General features: G+C 48.0%; 1 protein-coding gene across 1 annotated transcript; it reads left to right on the top strand.

Annotated features, from left to right (window-relative positions):
• Positions 1 to 771: 771 nt before the first annotated feature.
• Positions 772 to 2,556, top strand: LOC119464038 (solute carrier family 22 member 7). Its single transcript, XM_037724858.1, has one exon. It carries the CDS (start codon positions 772 to 774, stop codon positions 2,554 to 2,556), a length of 1,785 nt encoding a protein of 594 aa, XP_037580786.1.
• Positions 2,557 to 11,677: the final 9,121 nt, after the last annotated feature.

The following is an 11,677-nucleotide window of genomic DNA, read 5'->3' as shown; positions in this document are numbered from 1 at the left end:
CAAAAAGATTGCCTCATTAATTTTTTCCATTTTCCACGATTGATTTATTTATCCTTCAATAAATTATAGATTTAACAAATTCAGAAAGTAATGTCACAAAATCACAATTATAATATTATTAATATGATTATCCAAATTTACGTCTATCCTTTACTTATTTAATTTATTATTAATTCATATTACTAGTCCTATCTAGGCAAGGCTGACTAACTCATTATAGACTACTTAATTCTTTTATTATCGTTTCGTTTCCAATCTTGAATTATTCACTTATTTTCCTTAATTTTATTACCCATTTATTTCTAAACTAACTTATCTTAAACTTTGATCATAATACCACCCGGTTCGTGGCCTATCCCCCACAGTGGGTTGTGCCAATGATTGAGGCATCATCATCATCATCATCATCACTACTCCAATGAAGGAACGAAGCCTTGTTCCCTTTCTCGCAGACGCTTTTGTGTAATACGCCAACTCCACTGTGAGACAGTTTCTAAACAGGGGCGATTACTTCTGTCTAAATGTTACATACTTAATACACTTTTCGTTTGTGACGTCTATAATAAATTAATACTTTTTGCAAGTAAATAATTCAGTTTATTGTTGGATTTGAATGCACAAGCTGATTGAAATTTCCCGTGAGCGCCTTATATTTTAGTCGTCGTGCTTTATTGTCAACATTATTTGCCAAAGAAGTGCAAACTTTGTCCACTGCTTCATTGGGCGCGTGAACTACAATCAGCTGAAAGAAGGCAACAACGAAGAAGAAGAATGGCTGCTCTGCCAGAGGCGCCTTTGCACACCAGTCAGACGTCTTTTTCGGCAGCATCAAGACGCGAAGCGCAAACCGCAGGTGGCGACAGCGACGTCCGGCTCCCTTACGGCTTCGGCAAGTTCCAGTTGCTGATAATGTTGGGCACAATCGTCGCCGGCGCCACTTTTACGCTTCACGACGAGAGCTTCCGACTGACTGCGGGCGTCATGGACCACTGGTGCCAACGACCCTTCAAGTTCGCCAACCTCAGCGTCGCCGAATGGAAGCAGCTCGCCATCCCGCTAGACGTAGACGGCGAGTACAGCCACTGCACTGTGCGCGAACCGCCGAACGGAGGACGCGCTGCTCGCATCGTCTCCTGCACGGCTTGGGAGTACGACTTGGGCACGTACGGCAACAACATCGTCAGCGAGTGGAACCTCGTGTGCCACCGGCGGTGGCTCGTGGACCTCGCGAGGCTCGCCTACTCGGCCAGCTGCATGGCATCCCTGTGCTTGTTCGGCGTGGCTGCTGATCGCGTCGGCCGCAGGGTGGTCGTCTTCGTGGCCGTGCCCGTGGTGCTCGTCGCCGGAGTGGGCGGAGGCCTGCCCAGGGACCTGCACTTCTTCGTGGCGGTGCGCTGCCTCGTCTCTGCGGCTGCGAGTGCCCTGCTGCCACCGTTGCTGGCGCTGACGTACGAGGTGTCGCCGACGAGCAAGATTCCCGCCTACACCGTCGCGACATGGGTTGTCACTCTGCTCATGGTACCCCCGACGCTAGTGGTGACCCAGGCCGTCAAGGGTGGCTGGGCTGTCACCCAGCTCCTGGTCATGCTGCCGACATCCCTCTTGGTAACGCTGTACTACACCATAGACGAGTCGCCTGCCTGGCTTCTGGTCAACGGGAGAGTCGAGGAAGCCGAGCGCGTTGCGGCGCGCGCGGCAAGGCTGAACGGGTTGCCAACGGGAAGCGGCGATCTTTTCGCCTCGCAGCGGTACTTGCACGCTCGAGAGGCAGCCCCCAAAGACCCGGCCGGGCCTTTTCTCCTGTGCTCGAAACGTCTGTGGCAGCGCACCATCCTGTTGACATTCTGCTGGACGGCTCTGACCTACTGCTACGTCAGCTTCATCTCCAATGAAGCCATCTTCGTCAGCCTGGTAGTGAACTTAATCGACATGTTTCTGTCCACCTGCGCTGCCATCCTCGTCGCGCGATTCATTCCTCGCTTCGGCTTCAAACTTTCGGTGGTCACCTCGGCCCTCGTCTCCGCGGCGACGTCAGCAGTTCTGGCCGCTATTTACACCGACGACGAAACCGTTCTGCGCAACTCGCTGCTGCTGGTCATGCGAATGGCGGGAAACGTGTCGCTCATGTTTTTCATCACTCTGGCCGTGAACTGTTACCCTGTTTCCATCCATTGCACGGCACTCGGCGCTGGCCTGGCCTTCAGCCGTCTCGGCGACACACTGGCCCAGATGGTTCCGAGGCTCCTCCGCGGTAGGCACGCCGAAGTGCATCTTGCCGTTGCGGCCATCTTGATGACGTTGTTCGCAGCCGCCACGGAGTTTTTACCCCCAGAGGCAGACTGGAAACTAGCTCGTTCCGTCACGCACGTCAAAAGTACCGTGACCACCGATCACACTGGCGAGGAGCTGAGGCACGAGCTGCAGCATACTCTGGTACCGCTGCCTAAGAAACGGCTGCACGGGCGCCGCTCAAGCCGACGCGACAAAAATCAACTCTCCCTGGACGAACAACACTCTACACATAGTATAAGCCGGTCAACGCTGCGTGACTTCTAGAACACAGCCCGTATGTGAACGTGATTTCGCTTTGTCTTGGTACGTTCTTATTAGTGATCGCTTTTTTTCTTCTTTGCTTTGTGTTGCCAGTAAAGACATTTAAAACAACACCGGGGTTCTATTATGCGGTGATGCTGACCTTGTTTGACATGTCCCTACTTTGTTGCCTTTTCACCGTAGCTTTCAGGATACAATATAAATATGTTATGAAGTTCAGACGCATAATAATCTCGTGTCGGTGCTCAGATATATCTTTGAAATAGTTTATCTGTTTGAATTTAAACAGTAGTGTTTTAAGACTCGGCGTTCAACTGCATATTCCATCCTTGCACAAGTTGGTCCTGCAATTGCCTTTTCACTGTAACTTACGGTTTTGATAGTACTTCCTGAAACATAGAATCCAGAGTTGTGAAAATTTGGTGCGGCAAATTTGGACGCGGAACAAGGACGCATGCAAAAATAAACAAGGTGATGACAGGGTGAACAGAGAATAGCAGATAAGAGTCATTTGCCTTGAATTTGTGCCGCTTGGAAAGTGGCTGAGCGGCACTTTCATGTACACCAAGGAAAACTGCACTTTTACGTGGTTTTTCTTGTCTATAACACAGACAAAAAAGGGTGTTTAAGCGAAATCATACACCCATCTGAAGGGTAGATTTTTTTAATAGGACTCTTTTCCCCAATCTGGGTTTTGCCGAAATGTACATTTGGTTACATTTTTACAAGGAATATTTTTAGTCTATAACTTCGCTGGTCTTTCGGACGACCACCGAAGCAATCCTCATGCGTTTTTTGAGACAGTTATGTACAGAGAGCGACGAAAAAGAAGCGGCGCAACCTGGATTCAAACTGTGTACCTACAAAATAGGCTCCGAATAATGAATACCTTCTTCAGGAAGCGCAGCAACAGGAAGTGGACCTGGAAAAGCCCTAATGGAGAAACAAGGAATGAAATATATTTCATATTCTCTGTTGATCCCAGCATAGTGACGATGTAGAAGTATTAGGTAGGGTAAAGTGCAGTGACCATAAATTAGTGAGGTCTACAATTTCTCTCAATTTGAAGAGAGACAGAATAAAATTAGTCAAGAAGAAACAGGGCAAACAAATATGCAGCTTTACAAAAGGAAGATGAAGACAACTTAGAGGTAATGAATGAAACAGTAACTAGGCTGATCAGAAGCAGCAATTGAAGTGGGAGGTAAGGCACCAAGGCAAACAGTTGGTAAGCTCTCCCAAGTAACAACGGACCTAATAAAGAAACGGTAAAAGATGACAGTTTCAAACTCGAGAGATCAGATAGAATTCGCGGAGCTGTCGAAACTGATCAATAAGAAGAAAGTAAGGGATATCCAAAATTATAACGTTGAAAAGATTAAGGAAGCGGTAAAGTATGGACGCAGCATGAAATCAGTGCCAAGGAATGAATGAATGAATAAACTTTTATTTCCCTTTATAAGAAAGGGGAGTGCCCGGGGGGGGGGGGGGAGTGAGGGAAGTCTGTGTGCTGAAGTTTCAGCGCCTTATGTTGCCAGACATCCGCCTGCCCGTAGTGGTAGGCCTCCGCTACCTCCTCAGTCAACCTCAGGACTCGGTCCTGCAGGGTGGGATCAGAGCCGCGCAGGGCAGTCTCCCACAGCTCCTCGCTTATTAATGGCTTGAGGTGCGGGGGGGATATTGATGGGCATTTCCGCATGTCCGTGAATCCTCAAAGGCATGAGCGCCACAATAGGCACGTGCTCGACACACATGAGCACATATCATGGAATGTGGGAGGTGTCTTCGTTGCGGAGTCATTTGGTTCTAGAGTAAGGCTGGTCCGTGAATCCTCGAGTCCTTGATGTGCTGGAGTACAGATGAGAGCGATGCAGTTTTTTGGCGGGTGAGCGACAAGTAGATAGTGCGCGAGGTTGGTAATGAAACTTTGCATAGAACAAGGTAAAATGTATGCACTGAAAGATAAGCAGGGTAATATCATGAGCAATTTCGATGACATAGTAAAAGCAGCGGAAGAATTCTATACTGACCTGTACAGAATCCCAGAGAAGCCTAGCTACTTTCATTTGAAGTAGTGATGAACAGGATAGAGCGGCTCCTTCTATAACTAGGGATGAAGTTAGAAGGGCCTTGAAAGACATGAGCAGGCGAAAAGCTGCTGGAGAAGGGGGAATAACAGTCGATTTAATCAAAGAGGGAGGAGATATCATGCTTGAAAAGCTTGCGGCCCTTTATACGCAGTGTCTCACGACTTCAAATGTACCAAAAAGCTGGAAGAACGCCAACATTATACTCATCCATAAGAAGGGAGACGTTAAAAAGTTGAAGAATTATAGACCCGTTAGCTTGCTTTCAGTATGGTATAAAGTATTCAGTGAAACAATTTCCGATAGAATCAGGGCAACACTGGAATTTGTTAACCAAGAGAAGAGGCTGGCTTCAGCAAGGGATATTCTACGATGGATCACATCCATGACATAAATCAGGTAATCGAGAAATCTGCGGAGTACAATCAACCTCTCTATATGGCTTTCATAGATTATGAAAAGGCATTTGATTCAGTAGAGATACCAGCAGTCATAGAGGCATTGCGTAACCAAGGAGTCCAGGAGGCATACGTCAATATCTTGGCAAATATCTACAAGGATTGCACAGCAACCTTGGTTCACCACAAGAAAAGTAGAAAGTTACCTATCAAGAAAGGGATCAGGCAAGGAGACACAATCTCTCCAATGCTATTCACTGCCGGCTTAGAAGAAGTATTCAAGCTCTTAGACTAGGAAGGCTTAGGAGTGAGAATCAACGGCGAATATCTCAGCAACATTTGGGGCGCTATAACGTAACTGTTTTTGATTCCAATTTGTGCAATCAGCCTCCACGATTCGTCAAAACATTTTCGAGCCACTCCCAACTTAGCCTGTCTTTCACGCGACGTCACGAAAACCGCGACACCACCACCACGTCAAACTTAGGTGTACACGAAAAAAAAAAGCATCAATATGCCGAACAAAACGGAAAATTTCCTGAATAGCTACGGACTGCCCCGTTTCGAAAGGAATATAAGATGGCTGCCCGCCGATCGCTCAGGCCCTCGCTACTCGCACCTGCCGGTGAGCATGTATTTATTTGTGCATGATAAACCTTTTTTCGTGGCAGTAAAACGTTGCGTGGCAGTAAAATGGAGCTGGGCAGGCCATGTAATGCGTAGGATGAATGACCGGTAATCCATTAGGGTACAGAATGGATACCAAGAGATGGGAAGCGCAGTCGAGGTCGGCAGAAACCAGATGGGTTGATGAAGTTAGGACATTTGCAGGCGCAAGTTAGAATACGCTAGCCCAAGATAGGGGTAATTGGAGATCGCAGGGAGAGGCCTTCGTCCTGCAGTGGACATAAAATATAGGCTGATGATGATGATGAAAACGTTATAGAGCCCTTTCGGCATGTATACGACATCGCTCTGCCAAATCTTCCTTGCTGAGGATCCGTTTCAGCGGCATTCTTATCCTTCTGTTGTACGCCGCCGCGATTTTCGACCAGCCACCGCAAGCTAATTAAGGCGAAGCAGACCAATCGGAGAAGGCGGCACCACCCTCTTCATGCGGTTATCTATTTTCACCGTGCTGGCTAGGCCCCATCGAAACCCTCTCCACTAGAGCGTGCTCCTCACCTCTTGTCAGCCAATTAGAAAAGAAAAACCGCTGAGTGTAGACAATGTTATTGGTTTTGAAAGCGAACACAGGTGACATCCTATAAACGAGGAGAGTGTTTGATAGGGCTGTTCAGACAAAGCTGCGGGTCACCGCCCGATGCTTGCGTCGGTGGCTACGAAAATTTGACGTCAGGAGTTAGGAATCAAAACAGTTAGGAATCATTTTACGTTGTAGCGCTCTTGGTTTGCATATGACATTGTCTTAGTCATCAACAATGGGGACAAATTGCAACAAATGACTGAGGACCTTAACCGATAAAGTGTAAGAGTGGGGTTGAAGAATACTATGTAGGAAACGAAGATAATGTTCAATAGCCTGGCAAAGGAAGAAGAATTAAAGATCGCCAGTCAGCCTCTAGAGTCTGTAAAGGAGTACGTTTATCTAGGTTAATTACTCACAGGGGACCCTGATCATGAGAAGGAAATTTACAGAAGAATAAAAAAGACGGGAAGACGCTCTTTTCTGTCCTGTTCCTAGTTCACATTCCTATTCGTACATTAATGACGACAGGAAAGTCGTTGGCTCGGATTGAGTGGCGAATTAAATTTTATGCGCAAGTGTCAAATGACCCATTCAGCGAAATGCAGCTCCACTGACGTGAAACCTGGGGAGGTGCGAAGCATGCAGTGATGCACCGCTAATGGAGTCATACTGCTTAAACAATGGCTCATAGCCCCGTAAATGCGGCCTCCCCATTACGACGATGCGGGAGCAGTGGCACGAGCGCGTGCCGAGCGCGAGCACGAGCCGCTTGCTTACCGTGACTCCGACTACGACAGAACACGCCCACAGCCCGAGCGCATAAGGTGCTTCGCACCTAAAATTGGGTTGGAGTGCATACGGCAGGCATTGCCAAACCCTGACTTGGAGCTTACCACTGTCATTGAAAAGAAAAGTGTACAATCATTGCATTCTACCGGTTCCGACATACGGGGCAGAAACTTGGAGGTTAACAAAGAAGCTCGAGAACAAGTTATGTACCGCACAAATAGCGATGGAACGAAAAAAATGTTAGGCCTAACGTTAAGCGACATGAAGATAGTGGTGTAGATCAGAGAGCAAACGGGGATAGCCGATATTCTAATTGGCATTAAGAGAAAAAATGGAGCTGGGCAGGCCATGTAATGCATAGAATGGATAAGCGGTGGACCTTTAGAGGAACAGAATGGATACCAAGAGAAGGGAAACGCAGTCGCGGACGGCAGAAAACTAGGTGGGGTGATGAAGTTAGGAAATTTGCTGGCGCAAGTTGGAATCCGCTAGCGCAAGACAGGGTTAATTGTTGATCGCAGGGAGAGGCCTTCGTCCGGCAGTGGACATAAATAAAGGCTTATAATGATGATGATGATGACCTACAGAATGCCGCTCGTGTCAGCTGTTGGTGATAGCTCTTGACGTCTGCTTCCACGTTTTCCCCGTTAATACGTGGGATCGACCAATCCACCTACGCAAGTACAGGGAATAATTCAGCACCTTAAGAATGCAGTAGCGCCTCTAGCTGCTTTTCAGTGCTTCAGTTTATCTATAAATCCACACCAAGGTGAGCATAGCTAGGAGTGAGATGTGAAAGGGCGCAAGGAGAGAAGATGACGAAGCAGTTCTGTCTTCCTCATTACGACTGGGGTGCCACCTCTACAATTATAGCACCTGCGAATGTTTATTCACACCGATACTGCATGAAAAGACTTACCGCGCACACTATTGCGTCGGCCCCGAGGCTACACCCGAACAATAATGCGTTTGAAGAACACTCATTGGTTGGCGTGCTATGATTCGTTGACGATTGGCAGCTAATCTATAACAGAGTACCGAGTTGTAACAACTTAGACGAAGTCAGTGCTAAAAATTAAACGTTAGGGTATGGGAAGTAAAAGAAAACGCTGTTTTTTCACTTCACCGCCAGGGACGCCATGTAAAGGAAGTAGCAGGTTAACATCCATAGCCCACTGTGACCATGGGCGCAATAACGTAAAGCTGTTGCGCACTGTTCTATTGAAATGCTGTAATAAGCCCTCATTAACAATTGGTAAAAAAAAATTCGGGCCCCCCTACTTCACTTGTCGGTCCCGTGACGTCACGAAAACCACGAAAATGTCCCATCTGATATGACGTGTCCACACTGATTATGCATGATTAGACCGAATGACAGAAAAATAATTATTTCTGATTCGACGTCTTTTTCGACATGAGCTCTCTGCTATTGGTGAAACGTTTTCGGACAGCGCCCAATTCGCCTGTCTGTCACGTGACGTCACAAAACCGTGAAAACTCACCGCGTCGAAGTGACGTGTACGCGTTAAAGATGCATTAATATGCCGAACAAAACTGATTTTTTTTTTTATGAATAGCTGGAGACTGCCCCGTTCCGAAAGGAATAGAAAATCGCTAACCGCTGGTCGCTCTGGCACTGGCTACTCGAAGCTGCCGGAAGTATGGATTTATTTGCGTATAATACGAAATTTTGCGGGGCTGTATAACCCTATCGACCCTTTTTCGGCGTGTATACATCGCTCTGACAACTCTTCTTTGTTGAGGATCCATTCTGGCGGTAATTTTAACCTTCCGTTGCACGCCGCCGCTATTCTGGATGAGCCACCGCAAGCAAAGTAATGGGTAGCACACCAATCACAGACGCCGGCACAACCCTCTTTATCTGGCTATCTACATTCGCTGTGCTGGCTCGGCTCGATCGAGACCCTCTCCACTTGAGCGGTCTCCTTGCCACTTCTAAGCCAATTCGATAAGAAAAGCTGCTCAATGTAGGTAATGCTATTCGATTTGAAAGCAAAAAAAAAAGACCTCTTATAAAGGAGGAGCGCGTTTGATTGGGCTTTTCAAACAACCCTGTGGGTTACCGCCCGATACTTGCGTCGGCGTGTACGTAAATTTGACGTCAGGAGATTGGAATTGTTTACGTTATAGGGCTCCATATCACGTGCTTGAACAATGACTTGAACTGGACTGGAAAAACTTTATTTAGATCCTGCAGTACGCGCTTAGCGCGTAGCGGTCGTCTCCTACGTAGAAACCACTTAGAAATGGACACTTATGACTTTTAACAGCGCAGTAGTTTAAGCCAGCCGTAATTTGTGGTTCGTATCAAGAAACCATCATCGTCAGCAATGAAGAAATAAAATAAAATTTCTTGCCGAATCGGGGTTCAAACCCGCGTGCCCACAGTCCCAAGGCGAGCGTCGTAGCCACTAGGCTGTACAGCCAGGCTTGCAGAAGATATATTTATGCGAACCATATAATTGCGTTTGAGCGTCGTCGTCGTCGTCCACAGGTGCCGCGTTCGCACGTCATCGTGCCAATGCTCTGCGAGGTGAAGAGGAGGTTTTGCGCGCAATGCTCGGGAGAGAGAGACACGCATTCACGGAGCGGGTCTGCTGGAATGCGTTGTCGGCATTGCAGCGTGGTCGAACGCGGTGTGGGCATGGGAACGGGGTGTCGCTGTTGCAAGCTGCGCTATGCAACGCGCAGTGACGGCCGTATGTCAGAGAGAGAGATAGACACGCATTCATGGTGCGGGTCTGCTGGAACATTGGCGCTGAGCCGTGCTCCCTCAAGGGCTGCAGAAGATAGCGCCAACCTTTCCCTTTCCCTCAAGAACCACTTATCATCTGCTGGAGTGAGTGAGTGAGTGAATAAACTTTATTGTAAAATAAATTATTCAGCTGGCCTCATGCGAGGCATATCTATGGTCGGGGCCCCTATTTCAGGGCTCCGCTGGCTTCCGCAAGCCTGTTAGCTCTTCTGACCAGGAGGATCTGGTCCTCTAGGTCTGAGCTGGCCAGCAGTGCCTCCCACTGATCTCTATTTGGATTTGGTATGTGTGGTTCGATGTTGTGTGATGTACACTCCCATGTTATGTGGTACAGGGTTGGTGTTGACCCGCACCATGGGCACATGTCTCTAAAGGCTGAGGGGGTGTATCTTGTGTAGTTTATGTAAGCTGACGAAGGTGCCTGTCTGTAGCCTACGCAGATCGGTGGCCTCTTCAGTCTTTAGTTTTCTGTGGGGCGGTGGGTAGAGCATACGATTCCCTCTATAGTAGTTTAATATAGTCGAGTAATCGGGATCGATGGGCGTTAGCTCCTGTACAGCGGATGTGTGAGGGCCCGGTAGTTAGCGTATCCTCGGGCTGCTCTATCCGCATGTAGATTCCCTGTGATCCCTTCGTGTCCCGGTACCCATGTAATCGTTTGGATAAATTCTTTTTGGCATTCTTCTTTGAGTTTGGTGAGAATTCGGTGTGAGTTCGTACCAACCCTTCCTCTTTGGAAATTCCTGCATGCTGTTTGCGAATCTGTTAGGATTGTCAGCGATTTCATTGATTTCCTTCCCTCTTGGATAGCGAGTGCGATGGCGACTTCCTCCGCTTCCGTGATGGAGCTGGGGGATATCGACCCGCTGGAGGTTATTGTTCCTCTGCAGTCAGTCACCACTGCTACTGCTTTCTTAGCGTTGCCTGTGTAGAGTGCGGCGTCGGTAAATCGTGCTGCATTCATGAAGCCGAATTTCCTTTCGATGTATTGGGCCCTTGCCTGCCTCCTGCCGGGGTGGAGGTTCGGGTCCATGTTTTGGGAAGCGGGGTTACCTGGTACCAGCTTCTGATGGTGCGCGGTATTTCTTGTGTTTGTTTGTGGGCTTGGAGTTGGGCATTGTAACCAAGTCTCTCAAGCACGCTCCTGCCTGTGGGTGTTTGGAGGAGCCGGTTTTTTCTGCGAGATGAGTTGAGCTTCGGCTAGTTCTTCAAAGGTGTTATGAAGTCCTAGGGCCAGAAGTTTCTCATTTGGAGTGTTCTTTGGTAGGCGTAGGGCAGTTTTGTACGCCATTTTATGATTACATCTGCTTTTTCCTTCTCCGCTTTAGTTAGGTTGTAGTAGGGTAGACTGTATGTTACCCTGCTGACTACTAGGCTCCTTACTAGGCGGAGTGTGTCTCCCTCCTTCATGCCCCTTCTTCTGCTTGTGACTCGCGCTATCATTCGGGCGATTTGTTGGGTCGTTGTTTTGAGGAGGGCGAGGGCATGTTGACATCTGTGATTGGATTGGAGCCACATCCCTAGAATCCGTACAGTCGTTTTCTCGGGTATGTTGCGTCCATCGATTTTGACTTCTATGCGTAGGTTTGGGTCCGTGGGTACCGCTCGGTTTCCTTTCCCTTTCCATATTCTTATGATTTCTGATTTGTCGGGTGAGCACTGGAGTCCTATTTGGCGGGCATATTGCTCTATTGTAGTGGCTGCTGTTTGGAGCTGTTCATTCTTATCGGCCAAGGAGCCCTTGGTTGTCCATATCGTGATGTCATCCGCGTAAAAAGCATGTCTGATACCCTGGATGTCTTGGAGTTTTCTGGCCAGGCCAATCATGGCGATATTGAAAAGAGTGGGTGAGATTACCGCTCCC

The sequence above is a fragment of the Dermacentor silvarum genome, chromosome 9 (assembly GCF_013339745.2).
Source record: "Dermacentor silvarum isolate Dsil-2018 chromosome 9, BIME_Dsil_1.4, whole genome shotgun sequence".
In the NCBI taxonomy this organism is placed as follows: Eukaryota; Metazoa; Arthropoda; class Arachnida; order Ixodida; family Ixodidae; genus Dermacentor; species Dermacentor silvarum.
Note: the sequence above shows the minus strand (reverse complement) of the source record. Positions and strands in the feature narration are given on the sequence as shown.